Raw genomic sequence first — 19,267 nt, 5'->3', positions numbered from 1 at the left:
AATTAAACAATATAAGATTAAAACAGTTATTTCATATTTTTTTAAATGATTTGGGTAAGATAAGACCAAACCAATAAAAAGACAATAAGTAAGCTTAAAAAGTTCAAACTTTATACAATACAGAATCGCTTAAAAATATAGATAAAAATGAAGGAAGGAAAACTTATTAAAAGTGTTTAAAATATAAGCCCATTTTTTTAAGTAAAATTAACAAATCTAAATATCACACAATTATTTAAAAAAAAGGAATTGAGTTTGAATCGATGAAATCAGATTAAAAAGTTTTCATATTATCAATAAGTAATAATAATAATAATAAGATTGTGATAATGTATAACATTATAAATTTAGTTAATAAGAACAACCGAAATGAATACCTTGCAAAATTGTAAAAAATAATCACAGCTTCTGTTTTCTTCTTGAATCCTTATTTGATTTATCCCCAGCGTCCACACTATCGATAGTTGTTAGCTCTTTGTAATATATCTAAACATAATATTGTGTTAATTACTTTTATTGATAACTACTCGTAAATAAATAATATATTTTAAAATTATTGCATTGAAGATAAATGATAAACAATATTACTTTGCTATAATTTTTTTAGTTTTTAAATTATTTGCATTAGTATCACACGTAATAATTTTATATACTAACGGACAATGGTATTTTACTTATTAAATATAATTGTTTTGGTTTGGAAATTTATTGTAAAATAAGCACAAATAATATTAGGGTTTTTTTGTATTTTTAAATTATTATAGTTATAGACATTTTTATCATTATTCTAATCATATGACTCCTCAAAATAAATCTATAAAATTATATTTTAATAGAATATTATTCCAAGTTACGTACCTTGTTATTAATTATATAAAAAATTCACCTACCCCATTTGAAACCATTTTATATTTTCTACTGGCTTATATTTAACTTCCTTGTAATGACGCTGTATAAAATATTTATATTCTATTATTAATTAAATATTGACCTTTTTACTTAATACGAATATACACACAGATATTATTGAACGTATGACATTCGATTCTATTGAGCTTATAACTTATTTTTTTATGATTTGGAAAATTAAAGTATATTAAAATATTATGGTTTTTAAATCTTTTGAAAACATTAAATTTTTACTATTTTTAATATTTTACCTTTTATAAATATTAAAACTACAAATTGTTAATGTTGTGTTAATTAATATTAAACTAACCGTTTATTATTTATAATCCATAAACATTGAAAGGCTTTTTTTTAGAAAGTGCAGTTTAGTCAGATGAAATATTTCATTGGAAACTAAAAAGTTTGTGTGTACTCTTGATTTATAATATAATAGTTTGATATATTTTACAAATAGATTTTTACCTTTTCTTCGTTGTCAGGTACCCTAGAAAGTAAATCCAAAAGTTCGTTGTTTGGAATTGTATGTGGACGAAGTATTTTCCTGGTAAACTTATTGATTCCCCAGCCCATAATCAGATATCTTATTGGAATATAATACAATACTATGGTTACCGCTATCAGTAACACGATGGCCAAGTACGATAAAAATGGTACGGAAAAGTTTAAAAGGCTGTAGGTACAAAAAATAATTTATTTAAGCTTATTTCATTTGATAAGTTTAAAATACCTTTACTTTTTAATTTTTTCACCAAACGAAGCTATATCTCCGATTGTGTTCTGAACTAATTGCGTGACTTCTTGTACAGCGGCTACTCGTTCTTTCAGAGACTTTTTTTCTTCCTATAAATATTTTATTTTAGTTATGTATAATAATTTTCTTTGTACTTCTATGTTTATGATACCTTTGCTTTTTCGTCGTCTTGGTCGTCCTGTTGATCGTCTTGTTGATCATCTTCATCGATCTGTTGTTCGTCATCTTCGTCAATTAATTTAGATGCACCCCACGAATACGCTACATAGTATTTGAGGAACACCAGTAATAAAGCAATAGGTGCCATGTACGGTTCAAAAAATTGACAAGCCACCACGAATCCAATTAATACTAGAATAGTGTGCAATGGCGATTCCCATTCTACCCAGTACCTGGAAATACGTTATAGTTAAATACAATTTTTTTTTTTATCCACAATATAATTTAAGTCAGTAACAGTTAATGGAATAAAAACAAACACAAATATATAATTATTGAAATTAAATTATGCCTCATATTATATTTGATTTGATTTTTGGCGATAAAATTGTAATAATTGTATACAAATTTAAAATTCAATATACGAGTGCAATATGTATATGATACTATCCACTGATCATTATATTCAGTTTTACAATAAATTAGAATTAAATATATTAATTAGTTATTTAGCTTCGAATAAAAATTCGGATTTAGGTCGTGTTGAAACTTTTATCCTTAAAACAAAGCTACTACACACAACTACTACCATTAAAGTAAACAGAATATCGTTGTTTTTTTTTTTTTTTGTTATATTGTGCAGTGATGAAGTTTTTAATTACACGAATATTTAGTAGAACCACTTAGTCTACCAAAGAAGTAATGTATAATTAGATAATCAAGGTATACGTCCTAACGAAATTTAGAGTATTTTTGTATTTATGACATTATCAAACGACATTATATTTACTATATTATTATGATCAAATAGTTTTTCCAAATCCTAATAACTATTATAATATTTGTTATTGATTTTTTAAATCTACTGCATAAATATACATATATTTAGAACGAACTATTGTCAAAATATTTATTTATAAGTTGAACTAAAAAATATATAAAACAGCGTATAAGGAATTTATAAAAGTAAGTTGTAAAGAAAAAATATATAACTGTTTAAGGTCGATCGATCAGCAAGGGCTCCTCCGAGAATAACCTGCTAGTGACCGATATAAATGGTTTAAAGGTTATAAAAAAAATAGTAAAATAAAGAAAAGTACAGCCTCTTAAATTATATTATGCTTGGAAAATTACTTTTTCTACACAAACTGGTGTGTTACACAAACGTAACATATATGAATTTTAAGAACTATACACGCAGTGAAGAAAAAAAAACAAAAAAAAAATGTAACTAGTTTATACTTGACTAAAGCTACAAATTATAAATAAGTAATCAACAGAACTGTTGTAGCGTACATTTCCTGAGTTTGACTGAGCAATTCTAAATAGATAAGGCAATGTATAATTTTTTGTTAAAATTATCAAATTAAACCAGCTAGTACATATTGCCTGATAAAAAAGACTAGCAGAAAATGTGTACAGGCCAATTCGTACTTAACATATTTTTATGTATTTCTAACACACTAACACGTATTTTCTATCTATATCTATAAACATATATTATAGATAGACATCAGACATGCATTATGAAGTTTATAATAAGTTTGTTGATAAGTTTGATAATGTAGAATAAAATATATTATTTTGCGCTAAACTATACTTAAATATTTACTCAAAGTATTTTCCAATATCTATAGCCCATAGAACGAGCTGTTTGAGTCTCATGACATTTCTGATTAGTGTCTGTCTTTTAAACTTTATGTCTTGTTGCATATATTTTTCCTCTTTTGGATTCAATGTCCTGATAAACGCTCGTATCTAAACTTAATCAAAAATAGAATTAAATTAGTTCACATTAGACACAATATTACACAAATTTAGCAAAGATACCGGGTTCCAGATGAGCCGCATTTCTAATAAAATTTTTGGGTCGTTTCCCTTTGCTCGGCCAGATAACTTTTTATCCTTGAGAGAATACCATTTTTGTACACCACTATTAATAGAAAGCAATGGTATGGCTACTTTTCCCAGGAACTCTACTTTATAATCAGGATCTTCATCAAAAACTGTCACTTCGAGAACAGAATTGATATCTTTAACGTTGCTGAAACAAACAGTTTGTTAAAATTTTTATTTTTATTTTTAAATATTAGGATATAATAAAAAAAATTTAAAGGTATGATTTTAATTATAATCTAGTTTAATTATCGAAAAAATGAAAAAATAAATAAAAATGTGTGTTATATTCTATATTTATTAGAATCAGGTTGTGAAAAAAAAATATTAATTACAACTAATTTTTCAATTTAAATTATATTTATGTGTTTAGGATCAAAAATTAGTAATAAACTAACAACCAATTTTAATTTATAATAAACTATTTTATTACTACACATTTATTTTTAGATTAGTAATACATTTTAGTACTAAATTTATTGTTAATACGGTGATAATTTATAATTCTAAGTAAATTTTTGGATTGTTTAATTAACAAATTGTTTCAAAATATATGTATTTATAATAGTAATTATTATTAGTAAATATTAATTATCTTAATCAATAAAATTTTTAAGGATTTAACATTTTAAAATGTTTTTTACACAATCAAAAAAAATACAGTTTTTAATGATAATGAAGCATATTTTTTATTCATATTTATTCATATTCATTATACTCACCGTGGATCATTTACAATTTATACACATTTTTGTCATACTTTAAAAATTTAAAAATAACACAAATGATTTTTTCTTGGTATAGATAATAGCCTCCCTAATGATACTCATTCTTAAGTGTTATTGATTAAATCATTTGAGAATTTCATGGGGTTAATTTTAAATATAAAAAATAACGATTCTAAGTTAAATATTTCATCCCAATTTTTGAATTAAATAATATTTTTCTACATTATTTATTTCCATGGAAAATGTACAATATATAAAAAATAAATGTGTATGATAACTTATTCTTAGTACCTATTTATCAATTTTTTTTTTATACAATTAATTTAAATCTTCATATTTATTGTTGTTATATCTGATATTGTATATTATATCTCTACGTTATTAATTATTGCACAAGTATGCATTGTGTATGTATTATTTAGTAGTTAGCGCACAAATTTTAGATTTTCCAATACAATTCTTATTGTCTACACATCTAAGGTGACTTTAAAAGTAAATAAATTAATTTAATAAATAAAATTCATTATTATTTTACTTTAACATATAATTAAAATTGTTTATTTGTACTTTTACCTTTTTATTCGGTCAAGTTTAGTTTTTTTATATAAATTTTTAATTTAATCTAAAAAATATTTTATTAATCGACATTTTTTTCTTTTTATAAGAACTTAGCTTTTAAATAAATAGTAATTCTTTGTTCAGAAAAAATAATATTTCCATATTTTTTTTTTTATCGAAATTTAGTACTTTCCATTGATAAACTATGATATTTGTACTTTGAAATATTAAAATTATTTTAAGTATTTACAAATTCATCAGGCATATTTTACTTTTTATTTTAGATTTATTTAGACCCGTTTCAAAATTATATTACTTATAGAGAAAGCTATCCTTAAGGGATCGAGGGACACAGGCTTGAAATATTTTTTTGTTAAAGCACGTCATATTAGTTTACTCTGCTACCTATCTCTATTTTATCAATTTATTACATAATTACTTTGTATACACAATTTATTAAAAATACTTCATAATATGTAGTATTATTTTTAGAAATTTTACGTTATTGTTGTATATAAAATATTTATAGAATATATCCTTGATTATTTTATTGATCTAAGATCTTGAAAAAACTTTTCGACGAACCATGTCAAAAAAGTTCTAAATTAAATCTAGTGCTGTATTCTATATATATACTATATGTTACGGTAAAAGTAATAATACTAGTAAAACCCAGAATACACAAAAATGTTTGATCAAACTACGAATGATTTTTGTAGTTCTGACTTTTATAAACAAGCTTTGGCAAATCTTAGGATAAAAAACCAGCGTTTGTAAAAGTCCGATTTTTTTTTATTAATTACATGATATTAATAATAATAATTATTATTGATTTTATTAAGTACTATATTAGCAATGAAATACTATTATAGTGATTATAATTGCTCAATAATTTTTCAAATATTGTTTAGTATGTTATGCGTAATTAAGTAGTATACTTAATATATTTTCATTAAGGTAAAATGCAATTATTTTATTCGTATGTTCATATAACTATATGGATGTCAATACACCACTTTCTATATAATTATACTCAAGACAATAATTACCAATAAGATTTAGATTAATTAATACAGTTAATTAAATTAAATAGTACAATTATTTAAAGTTGGGTATTTAAAACAAACAGTTGATCGAATAATTTAGTATTGCATTTATACATATTTTATAGTAACCAAATTTTTAGAATTGGCAACAATTCCTGAAAATATAATTGGTATTTGTCAAGAAGTATCACAACTATCTATGATTGACGGTCAAGGATAAGGTGGGACTGTTTCAAAAAAAATGTATTACAAATAAATATAAGTTCTGATCCAAAAATGTATTGTGTAACTCAAGATGCTACAGTAGCCACACAAATCCAATCCTGCACAAATAAACACCTAATTTGTCCTAATTGTAACAATTGTAATATTTAATAATAATAATAATTTAAATTTGTTGTCACAATATATAATAAGAATAACTAATAATTATATAAATGCGTATACCTATCTAATATACTAGTAGGTATTAGCTAATAAAATACCTAATTTACTTAAATAATAATTATTATTAATACCACATACCTAATAGGTAAAAAAGTTCAGACTTTTATCAACGCTGGTGTTTTATGCTGAGATTTACCAAATCTTGTTTATAAAAGTCCAAACTACAAAAATCATTTGGGGTTTGACCAAAATATTTTGTATATCCTAGGTTTTATCGGTATTTGTAGTTTTACCGTAACACACACACACACACACATATATTTATATTGTACGCATTTAAGTTTGTTCTTTTGAATTATCATTATTTTTGCTGGTACATCAATTTCTTAAACATATATAACAAATTAGGCATTTAATAATATTATATTTGAACTTATATGTAAGATTTATCATTTCTACGAACAGTCAAACAATTTACGCTGAATAAACTTAATCTCGTTTGGATGTGAATTGTAAATATGTGATGTGGTTGTTAAGTACCCTTGTGGATGGGACAGTAGATAGAGATGATTAGAGCAATGAAATGCACGCAACCCGAGAGAACTTAGAGATTACTTCGATTAATTTAACGATACGAATGAAGGAGCTTAGGTAGGTATGTGGAAAGTAAGCAATAATAATATACTGCGTGTTATTCATTGATCAGATACACTCGTTATTTAAAAATCTATTTATTCATTTATTTTTTTATTAATAGAAATAAGACAACATACATTTTAAATTTCATATTCTGAAGCAGAATATTTTTTGGAGTATTTTGATACATAAAAATCGAATTCCAGACGACTAGATTGTGAGTTATAACTCATAAGTACTCATTAAAGTTTATGTAAGCGGAGTAGTAGACCAGTATTTTGTAGGGTATCCCTGCATCTCACTATTCCCCTCACTTTGTATACTAAACTTCTAAGATTTAATTTATATATTTTTTACTTCTGCTTTGATTATTTAATTTTGAACTATTTTATAAAAGATACTCAGGTTACTCAACATTTAAAAATTAGTTTTATTATTTTAAGATTTTTAAAAATATATTAAAATTCATGTATATATTTAATTTCAAATATTTTACGATTTTATTGTCTTTATTTTTTTAAAATATTTTGATATACAAATTAATTTATTTTTACAGGAAATTTCACAGGATTTTGTTATATTATGAATTATTACAAATGAAAAAAGTAATATAAATACATAGTTACTTACTACATTTATGAATACACTATACACCTTTCAAACTATTTGCTTAATTAGGGATTAATTTTTATTTAAATAAATTATACATTTTAAATGAGTTTAATAGCGATTTTTCTATTAAATATATATTATACAATAAGTATAGATATAAGTGTGTAACAATAATCATTGTATTGTATAAACGATGAGTGTACATTAACCATGAGATAGATAGTTTTAAATTTAATAGTCTAAGTTTTATAGTTATAAATTAAATTTAAATTTAAAATAATTTAAAGTAAGTACCTACTTATACGATGATAAATGTAATTTTATATTTCACAAATGTGATTGAATCAAGGAAGTGAATATCGAATTCGATAAGTAGTTAAGTAAAAATAAAAATAAAAAAATTATAAATTACATATTATTTTTCTAATTTGGTTTAATATCAACATTTTGAACTTCGGGTGCCAATTGTAATATACTTTATTTGGGGTTTAGAACTTAGGTTACAATTTATTATAAATTGGTTACTAAACAAAATTTTATTATCGGAGTTCCAGGTTCACGGAGACGGACCTTACATATTGTACATTTATAGAAAGATATATAAGGAGCTTAAAGTAGAAACTGTCTTTTCAACGATATAAATACTCAAACATAACACAATTGTCAACAGAATTTTTTTACATTCACACTTAGGGGATGGAGGGGATAAGAATTTATACATTTACATGATTAATAACTATATCATATAAAAATAAAGTTACGTAACAGATAATTAAATATACTTATCGAAAAATAAATGTTTTTTTTTAGTAAAAATTCGTTTGTAATAGGTTTTATGAATTTAATATACTCTAAATCGTACACCTAATAAATTATATAATTTGACTTTTTTAAGATAATGTTCTTTAATATTATTTTTTTGTTTTGATCTGTTGTGATGAACTATGTATGGTGTTAATATCTGTGTTGTACATAAACTTATCAACTGTGATGATATAATATTTAAAAATTTTTTTTTATTTAACTTGTAAGTAATTGTAGACAGTTATAATATTCATTAATTGTAAAATTAACTGCAGTGTTACAGCTGATATTATAATATACGGTAATATATGTATTATTATTATTTTTTAATGAACTTTTAAGTTTAAAGTTTGTGAATAGTAAAAATGTTAATATCACATGTTTTTTAAATAACCAAAAAAAAAAATTGAAAAAAAATTTTTTTTACACCATTGTTTTCTTGTGATAATTAATATATAACGCAAGAGTATATACCCACTAAATTGTAATATGATGTTTTATTGGTTGTGTGTATAAATATTAAAATATATGTGCATATACGATTTGTACGTTATTTGCACGTATCTATGTCTGCATTAAAGTTTTAAAGATAATTTAGTACTTATGAATTACGATTACACATTAGAGATAATATATTATGTATAAAATGTACAAAGAATACATTTAACAACAATAGGGAAATAATTTATAATGTATTAAATGCATGTCCGTGTACGCCCTACGGTAGTACACGGTATCTACTCTAGATTAATAGGCATATAACATTTACTTGGTTTGTTTTTTTAAAAAGGTTATTGTTAATTCATTAGTGACCTTCTTATGTCAATCTATGTTTGATCAAGTGTGTAAGCAAAATATTGGGTCAAGCTAACAATTTTGTAATGGGATGATGGAACTGCCATAAATGTTGAAACAGTAAACCTGAATCATTTATAGATTTCATGTATTATAATATAATTATTATATTTATTTGTAGGTATCTACATGTTTGGTATATTTAAATATCACAAGTATTCATAATAGGGAAGAAATATAATTTAAACAAAATTATTTAAGTAAAAAATTTGAGATTAAATAATTTAAAATGGTACTTTTTACTACCGTAATTATAACAACTTATATAATGTTTATTCGCTATGAAATTAAATTTAAAAATACAACCTATTAAAAGAGTGTTAAAATGTTGAATAACATACTTATCATTATAGTATTCTTTTGCTTTTATTATTATGTTGTTTAATTTTTTTTATTGATATCTAGATTTCATAAATACACATCCTTTACTTATCTTTTCAGCAAAATAATTTTTGGTATATTTATGCTTAACAACTAAAAGTTGAGAATATCACAGATTAAATAAAATAAAATATATGGTAAAGCGGTTGTTTGGATAAAAATCCCAGATAGTCAACCAACCGAAAAAAATACTCGGAACACCAAGTGATTAATTTAAATTTCAAATGATTTCAAAACTCATTACATGTAATTTTTCTTGTTGATAGTTACTTAAAATTCAGTGATGTATCTTTATAAATTAAGAATATAATATTACCACGTAAATATGATTAGTTTTTCTAAGAACATATCAAATATCTGAAGTAACAGTAATTTTTTCATGAAGATTTTAAAATTTAAATTAGCTATTTTGTATTTTGTATTTTTTAATATTGTACAAAATTATTCTTCTTAAATTGAACTAGATTAAATTTTGAATATTATGACTTAAATTAAATATCAGCTCATGGATTTTTACGAGTAAATAAATTCGATTCGTAAATTTTAAAATATACCTATCTACGCGTATGTAAAAATTATAAATATATTTTTTCACCTTATCAAAATTCAACTAAATACATGATTATATTAAAAAGGCTGGTTTTATTATTTTACACTGGTGAAAATTACTACAGTTGAAAAGATATATTTAATAATTATATATCATGAATAATGAAAGTAGCTAAAATTAATTAAATTAATTATTGCAAACGAATGAATGAAGATGTTAGTTATGGAAAAATAGTAATTTACATATTTTATTTAGGTATGTAAAATAATTTAAAGTTTAATATTGCTTTATCCTTCATAAATTAAGTCAAGTAGCAATTTGTTGTTGCATCATCGCTAACTGTTTGTGTTTTAATTAAACGTACGTAATGGTAATATTACATATTAATAATACATCTGAGAAAGATCAAGTTTCATTTGAAGTACCTAAAATATATCTTGTTGGTTATTAGTATAAGTAATAGTATAAATGTTTTTATTATTTGTTAATGTGTTATACATTAACTTACACATCTTTAGTTTTACTTTCATGTATATAATATAATATAAATCATAACAGGAATGAATATAAAAACTAATAATTTTCTAATTTAAAATAATCACTATTTTCACTATAATAGTACCTATACTATCCTTGTTCAATGAATTTAACGATACATTCAATTGAAATAGATGATACATTAATAAGGTATGATGTACTGGTTAGGCGAGGATCGATGTTTAATTATAAACATGATATTAGTTTTGAAATTTTAAGCACATAATACGCTTATTATTTATTCAAACATTGAACAATATTAATTATTATATTATGCTGAAATATAACTTAATAATGTGAGTTATTACTATAACAATGGTAAGTACTATGTACCTCGTGTAAAGGTGTTATATATTTTCATGTTATAGGCACCTCATAAAAGTTTTGAATTTGTTTAAATGATGCATTAAAGCAAAATATTTTCTGTGATTTATGACGATTTCTGCATGTGATACAGATAATTTGAATACAGAAATTAATTATTATTTAATTAAAAAAAATCTAATCTATTGAATATTAATTAATTTATAATCACTGACAACTTGTTATTTGTATATATTTATATTGTTGGACAGCATTAATATATAACATGTGCATCGATATGCATTATACTAGCTATTTGCATAGAAGAAATTTTAATTTTTAATTTTAAAACAATCTTTCATTATGTTAGATAGGATTGTTATAAAAATAATATCAATCACCACGTACTTGACGGGAAAAGATAAATAAGACATTTAAAGCGGACTTTTCCGTTATTTATAATAATCATAATTATGTTGGGTTTATTTCAGTTTGTAAACTCTATCAGGTTTAAATATCACATACATTGTAAATTTGTAAATGTAATTTACTCATGAATTATGATATGTAGCCATCGTGTTTTCTAAATATTGCTCGTATATCCAAAAAGATAGGTAAATAATTAAGTAGGTAACTATTGATTAATGGCCGAACGTGAATATGAAAAATTTATATGAATAGCGATAATAGTTTCGAAATTAACACACATTAATGACTGAATAGTAGGTATAAACAATAAATAATAAAAATAATAATTTTTAAAGAAACGTGGGAGATGTGATAGCGGTTATAATATTATGAGCTTTTTGTATAGATAAAAAATTATAGGGGTTTCCTGTACGATCGGAGCGAATAATATATTTGGGGACAAAATGAAATCCCTTGTTTAAGAATTTAAAATATAAAACAGCCACCAGGTGTTGATATAATTATCAATAAATATGTACTCACAAAGTGAATATCTTGTCCCACGTGGGTGACAGTGTTTTGTATTCTGTGTGAGTCTGAAGCCGGGCATTGACCAACTCGAGCACGCAGAACGGGTCAGACTTGCCGCACAGGTCGGCTGATGTCAGCCCTTGGGCCTTGTACACTCGGACCGTTAGCACTCCGATGTCTAGGAGATCGCAAAATGTCCGTCTAGGTATGTACTTTTGTCGGACGTGTTCCTGTTCGGTGATTTCACGTTCGTAGTTGGACAAGTCTGATACCATCGCGATCGTTGAAGTGCCGCTGATGGTCAGCAACAGATAAAGTACGCCCCCACCGGTCGTGTCACGATGTTGATGATGATCACCGCCATGATCGTCACCAATGCCACCGCTAGCTCCAATGTTGAGTTTGTACTTGATTTTGTGCGTCTTTTCCCGCTCCAATTTACTGAGGTCCAAGACAGTGCTGTAAACAGAAACCGTAGTTGATATAGGTATGGGTAGGTACTTAAAAATAATCGAAATAGTTTATGCATTTTTTTTTAATATTATTAAGTCATTATTTTGGTTTATTTCTTATGTCCGTTATATACTCTATATAGTTTACAAGCCAGTGTATCTGATATCAGGCGCGTAGCCAGAAGTTTTTTAGGGGGTTGTTTTAATTGTATACTAAAATATAACTTATGAAATTATTAAACCCCCTATTTTAGTAATTAATATAATATAAAATATTAAATAGAACCAAAAATTAAACCAATGACAACAGGTAAAGAAGAAATCTTTATCTATATTTTATTAGTAGAAATATGAAGCAAATAACAAATATGATACATTTATTATGTACAATTTTAATGACTGTGTCACTGCCTGATACTAAATGACAAACTGTTTTATTTTCACGTAAAATTTTTAAGCTTAAAATAAATAATAAAAGAATAATGAATAAATACATATAATGAACTTGAGAAATTTTTATGTTTACTTTGCAAAGTGAGGAATTTATTGATGTTGAATAACGATGTTTTTTTTATGTTTTAAAGTACCTTCTATGGACACTCTTATAGCAGTAAAAATGTCTTATCAAGGTTTAAGTTTATTATATTTACTATACTTTAATATACTTCAAATCTTGTTTTTGATTTTTATTTATCAGTGTTCTCTTAAGTGTATGAAAAAAAACTAGAGAAAAGTGTTGAAAAATGTGTATGCAATTTAACATGCATGGTCTTAACGAGTTCCACCCATATAAGTTTTTTGTGCTTTTAAATTTAGCATAAAAAAAACATCAACTCAATTCTTGTAGTAACACTCTTTTTTAATACTTTAATTTAATTTAATTTTTGTCTTTCAGAATCTAAATCTAGACATTTTAATGTTTTAATACATAGTAATATTTTTTTGAGAATTTCTAAATTTAATAAAATATTTAAGTATTAATTTTTTTTTTTTATGATCAGCTTAAGGTTTTAAAAATGTTCTATAAGAACTGCAGTATAGTATGATCCAATCAGAACAGTTTATTAAAAAAAATACAATGATTTATTGTAACATTAATTATTATAGGTACATAAATTTTCAGTTACGTCAAGATGAACAGAAGAGACCGACTATGAGAAGATTACCCGAATTCTCAGTTTCAATATCCCATAATACAGTAGGTTTGCTGTCCAGCAAGCACCACAAAGTTATTGAAGTTATCACTCAATGTCAAACACTTATACTACTAGATAAATATTATACTTTTCGATTAATTTTAAAATAATAGTATTAAATTTATAAACTATCGTGTTTATCGAACCCTATCTATTCATTATGCTCACAAAAGTAGATATTTAATTACACAGAAAATGTGTTATAGATTATTCAAAACATGATAGATATATTTAGTTAACTAATTATCATATAGGTACAATAATTATTTTAGTGTTAGCTATAAAATGAAATATAACCAATTCATTTTGAACGATACTTAATGACGTTATATATTATACGCGGTGGAATTTTTTGGCAAGATAACTTTAATATTTACCAAGAAAATATTACATGGTTATTTTTATTTCATAAATTTATTTTTTTTAAATGGTTGATTCGTGATTGGTATAGTGAGGCTTTAAGATTGGTGGCACGCGTATGAAGTAGTGTATTTTAAAAATTCTTTAGTTTGGTATAAACATTTATTTTTTATTTGGTTCCTATACAGTGTCAATAAATATAAAGTCGCAAATCGAGTAATTTATTTGCGTAACGTAGATAAGTTTCATTTTAGTAGTCTTTTGTCTGTTACCTATTATATAGAAAATATATGGTCGATAAACACAAAATATCTAAGGAGCTTCCAGTTAGTATTTAGGTACCAAAGTTATAGTTACTTTTTAAAGAAAATGCATTTATCTACATAATCCGTCTTTAAATATCGTTTATAGTATTATCCTAAAAGTTTCTATATATTTCTTCTATAAATAACACTTATACTTATAATGCTTTTCGATAAGTAACTATTATTAACTAAAATAAATTAAAATGATTATTTTTTTTAAATATTAATTTCAATGCAATTACTATTTTTTTAACCATTAATTCATTGTTATTAATAGTAACATTTTTTTAAAATGTATATTACCTAATTTATAATTTATCAAGTGGATTTGTTTAAAGTCTTTTCAGTTTTTGTGTGCTAATTCTGTTGTAACTTAGAAAGTTTACTTAGTACACGCATCATTCATAATCGAAAACTCATGAATATATACAGTATATAATATATATTATACTAAAGTTAAAATTAAGCAAATAATATGTTATGTATACAGGAAGCGTCTAAATATTGTATTCATCCCATATAAACCACAAATTATATAATCTTAAGTTCTGTAAAAGGATAACCGAAAAACCAATAAGCTTTCAACTGTAATGGATTAACCATGTATTTCAGACAAACTCTTTTGTGAAACATATGCAAAGGTTTCTAAATAATATAATAATAGCAGGTATGCGTAAAATAATGACAATGAGATGTTTATTATTTCTCTCTCATTAAATATTAATCTTTTTAAGTTTTAAATTTAGAAATAAAGAATAAATCTTGAGCTATGGAAAATCGGGTAAAATATCCAAGGGGAAAATATGTTAACGACAAAAAAAACATCTACCTCTACTAATATTACTCACCGAATCATTACTTTTAATTGACATACCAATTTATAATTGACAAGACCATACAAATAAAACTTCGTTTCTTATTGTACATCAAATATTGGTATAATAAAACTAGAATAATACTTGAGAATTTAAAAACCCAGTGCATACTCCTCTGAATTCTTTAAAATTCTTTTTATATTACGTGAGAAAGTAATATAATATTTAAAATTTTTGAATAATCATTTTAATGTAACAATTTTAACTAATTAAATTGGAAAAATATTTAGGTATCATACTTTTACAGAATAGTAAGGTATAATCGTAAAGTTTTTTGAAAGTTTGAGTTCGAGAACTTTGCCTTAGAAGTCTAAAACCAAACATAATATTTATTGATTTATTTTATATAGTAAATTATAAAAAAAAATAAACCATACCTTGCTACTATTTCTTCACGTGAACGTTCTTTCGCACATACGTTTATTTCTAAATCTTGAGTCTGACCATCAAACAAATGCAAGTCGAATTGTTCCAGCCAAGTAGGCGTTGGCATTCGATTACTACCTTTGCTCTTGAATTTTTCTCCTCCCAATCTATATACAAAATAAACTTTGAAAATATAATGGATTCTTTGATACAAATAAAAGTATAAACATACCTGAAACGAACGTAAGGGTCACACAAACCTTCAGCTATTGTACAGTTTTTTATTTTAATTAAAACAATAGTTACCACTGAACTCCAAACTTGACATTTGTATTTTCTCCCTATTTCCGTTACTTTTCCTGTTTTTTGAAGACTCTAAAAATAGTACAATACAATTTAATAATAAATTTATTTTAATTTTAAATAATTTACGTATGAATCTTAACGTACAAACATTTATACATACAAATAGTCAATAAATAATTATTTGATATTGTTTCAGTTAGATTGTAATATTATACATCGATTATATTATGTACCTGTTCACGTTCTTCTCGAGATTGAGGTGTTAAAGTTACATCTAGATAAATCTCACCGAGGTATTCAGCATTTTGTGTATCTCGTAATTGTAAACATAACTCGTGCTGTCTAAAATAATAATAATAATAATAAAAATACTAAATAATAATGGTAATAATATGTGTTGAATAATTATTATAAATTTCGTATTTTTCGTGTATTGGACTATTACTAATAACATTTTATTAATATGATTTAAATCGCAAAAAAATATACTTGAATGTTATTTTAAACATATAAAATATTAAAATATATTTTAATTTATTAATGTCCCTTGAACATTTTTACGATTTAGAAAATAACCCATTTTTCATATTTTGACTAAATATTGTTTTACTTTGTTTATCACTCTCCCTTTGAGTTGACGTTTTAGTACAATGGTGTTATACTTAGTCGTTGGCATCAATCATTACTAAGCATTAATTTATTCTAGCGACATAAAGTGATATTAAACTCACTTGCCCAATTCTAAGGCCGTCAAAGCGATCTGCGCTGCACCCATAAAGTCATCTTGAAGACCCCAATCGTAATCAAAAACCTGAAAAGATAAAATAATATTGATTTGAAAAGTTTATAGTTTGATGTTTTAAACCAATAATTCAAATATCATAATATCTAAAGAAAGTTTAATTTATAATTTTAACTTAAAAAATTATTTGATAATTTTATTATTTAATAAAATAATATATGTATCCTCTATATTTACTTAAATAAAATTTAAATCTAAATGGTAGTTTCAATTGTAAATTAGGTAAAATGAAGATATTATAATATTATATATGTGCTGAAAATTAAAACGAATACAAATATTTAGTGTATAATTATTCTCGAGAATTATATAAATCAACCACTAAGAATTGTTTTACAAATTTTATTTTTATTTATCAAAAAACCACATAACCTTACAACAGTATTTAATATTTGAAGTTAATGAAGTAAGACAAGTGCTTAATAATTTAATACTTGATTGTTCTCCAATTTTTTTTAAAAATAGGTTGTTATATTCTTTCTTTTGGAAATTAATTTAGTCTTAATAAAAAATATATGATTTAAGATTTATGATATAACTATGTATTTATTTCATAATTTCAAATATTTGTTGTTTTATTTTCGAGTATAAATCATTATTTTTACATTAAAACTGTAATATAATAATACGCATAAATAGAATATTATACTCTTAGCCGTTATTAATATAAAGCTATAAATAATTATAGTATGAAACATGTTATATACTAATTTTCTTATGAATTATTAAATTACATATTACAATACATTTTGAATTGTTAAAAAAAAAATAATAATAATATTAAAAGTAAAAATATATTGATATTATTGTATTTAAATAATTTATTTAGCCATAAAGATAAAAATAAATACAATTAACTATGCACTATCTCTTTATTCTATTAACAGAATAAATGTGCTACCCAAAAGTTTTGTTACTTTACTTTATTGCTGTAAAAATTATAATATAATAATAATTTGACATAGTGCATCAATAATAATATCATGGAAAAAATAGTGCATATGATTCTTATATTATACAACTATACGTTGTACTTCGTGACATGCTCTTATTTTCAACCACGTTTCGTGTTTAATAAGCCTCTATCGGCTGGTAGCTAGGCATCACATGTAGTATGTACACAAAAAAAAGTACGAAATAAAAACCGAAAGTAAGAAAAAATATTAAAATTATTATGAGTTACCCCAATTTAATCGAGCAATGATAAGATTTACAAAATATTAACTTTATTTTAATTCTAGCAACTGAAAATTAATATGATTGACAACGTCAAAGTAAATTAATGGATTCGCTATTAATAAAAAATACTTTATTATTGTTGAAATCTGTTACTAAAGTTCAAATAAAAAATATATAAACACTTAACTATAAGCTAAATAAATTCATTTTTAATCCCAGTAAAGTCGTATTTAAAGAGTTATGGTATACATGTAATTTATTACATAAATAATTAATACACAAATTCACTGGAAATCATAAACTCCGTAACATAATAATGAATCATTTATTAATTATTAATTAAATAGTTTTAGCAAATATAAACGAAATCATTAAATATTTAGGTCCATAGATTTTAATACCTGATAAATCAGGAACTTTGATTGAACACGTATTATAGCCATTGGTTATTTTTATTTATTTTTTAATCAACTGTACCACTAATAATTATTTATATAATAATACAATTTAATTATTTATTATATTTATTATTGTACGAGTATGTTAAGTGTTGTGGCATAAAGAATATATTTAAAATAGATATTCATTTTTCAATTATACTCAAAACAACCCAGCCGAAAACTTTGTATATTGAAATGTGACGCTAAAATCCGATTATTAATTATCATATATTCATATGAAAATATTTGAACAACCTAAGAATGATCTACCTGTAATACGATAGTTTTATTAATTGTTTTTGTTATGATTATTAACGAATAATGATTTTCCATAAATGTAAGGCCAATGTAGTTCGTATATCAAGTATCAATAAAGTTCGAAGTATGTACAGGTTTTTGTTAAAAAAATTATTATTGAAATAGATTGTTCGTGTTTACAGTTAACCACAGTGAATGACAGTTACCGTACAAGTGTTCACAGCTCACAGCTCAAATATTTAATAGTACTTGCATAGAATTCAATATAATTAATATAACTAGTATAGTAATCCATTATGCTATAAAACATTTCAATATTACACAATTTATTATTATCAGTAAAGATTAACGATGATACAACCGTACATGATACTGATTAATCATAATGTCTACGAGATAATATTGTATAATTATATATTGGCAACTACAGAGTATTGTAATTTACTTAAATTTAAATCACTGTGACTTTTATAGAAGTTATAAGTTACTAATTATGGAGATTTTTTTTATAAATACTAACAAATGTAAATAATAAGTCTAGGTGACCCTACAGATGAGTATTTCAACTGTATTTTATTAGTACGAAATTAAATTAAACTCCATAAACACTAATCAAAATATTCGTATGACAAATTTACTTTACCAACAGGCAAATAGTAGGATTTATCGAAAAGTCA

At 24.0% G+C, this 19,267-nt stretch overlaps 1 protein-coding gene across 6 annotated transcripts in view; it reads right to left on the bottom strand.

Moving 5' to 3' along the window:
* Window positions 1-19,267, bottom strand: part of LOC113552232 (multiple C2 and transmembrane domain-containing protein) — a 56,530-nt gene that overhangs the window by 1,817 nt on the left and 35,446 nt on the right. For 2 of the 6 annotated variants that reach the window (XM_026954992.1, XM_026955028.1), the window contains 11 exons: window positions 16,643-16,722; window positions 16,145-16,253; window positions 15,838-15,980; window positions 15,617-15,772; window positions 12,064-12,510; window positions 3,650-3,863; window positions 3,432-3,577; window positions 1,812-2,052; window positions 1,643-1,749; window positions 1,372-1,579; window positions 118-486 (listed from right to left, as the gene is read on the bottom strand). In XM_026954992.1, coding sequence (XP_026810793.1) covers window positions 400-486; window positions 1,372-1,579; window positions 1,643-1,749; window positions 1,812-2,052; window positions 3,432-3,577; window positions 3,650-3,863; window positions 12,064-12,510; window positions 15,617-15,772; window positions 15,838-15,980; window positions 16,145-16,253; window positions 16,643-16,722 — 1,938 coding nt within the window. In that variant the 3' untranslated portion in view covers window positions 118-399. Of the gene's footprint in view, window positions 1-116; window positions 487-890; window positions 950-1,371; window positions 1,580-1,636; window positions 1,750-1,811; window positions 2,053-3,431; window positions 3,578-3,649; window positions 3,864-12,063; window positions 12,511-15,616; window positions 15,773-15,837; window positions 15,981-16,144; window positions 16,254-16,642; window positions 16,723-19,267 lie in introns of those variants that run through there. The other 4 variants (XM_026955010.1, XM_026955001.1, XM_026955019.1 and 1 more) reach the window with 4 other exon arrangements.

The sequence above is a fragment of the Rhopalosiphum maidis genome, chromosome 1, assembly GCF_003676215.2.
Source record: "Rhopalosiphum maidis isolate BTI-1 chromosome 1, ASM367621v3, whole genome shotgun sequence".
In the NCBI taxonomy this organism is placed as follows: Eukaryota; Metazoa; Arthropoda; class Insecta; order Hemiptera; family Aphididae; genus Rhopalosiphum; species Rhopalosiphum maidis.
This window is presented reverse-complemented; position numbering and strand designations above follow the sequence as displayed.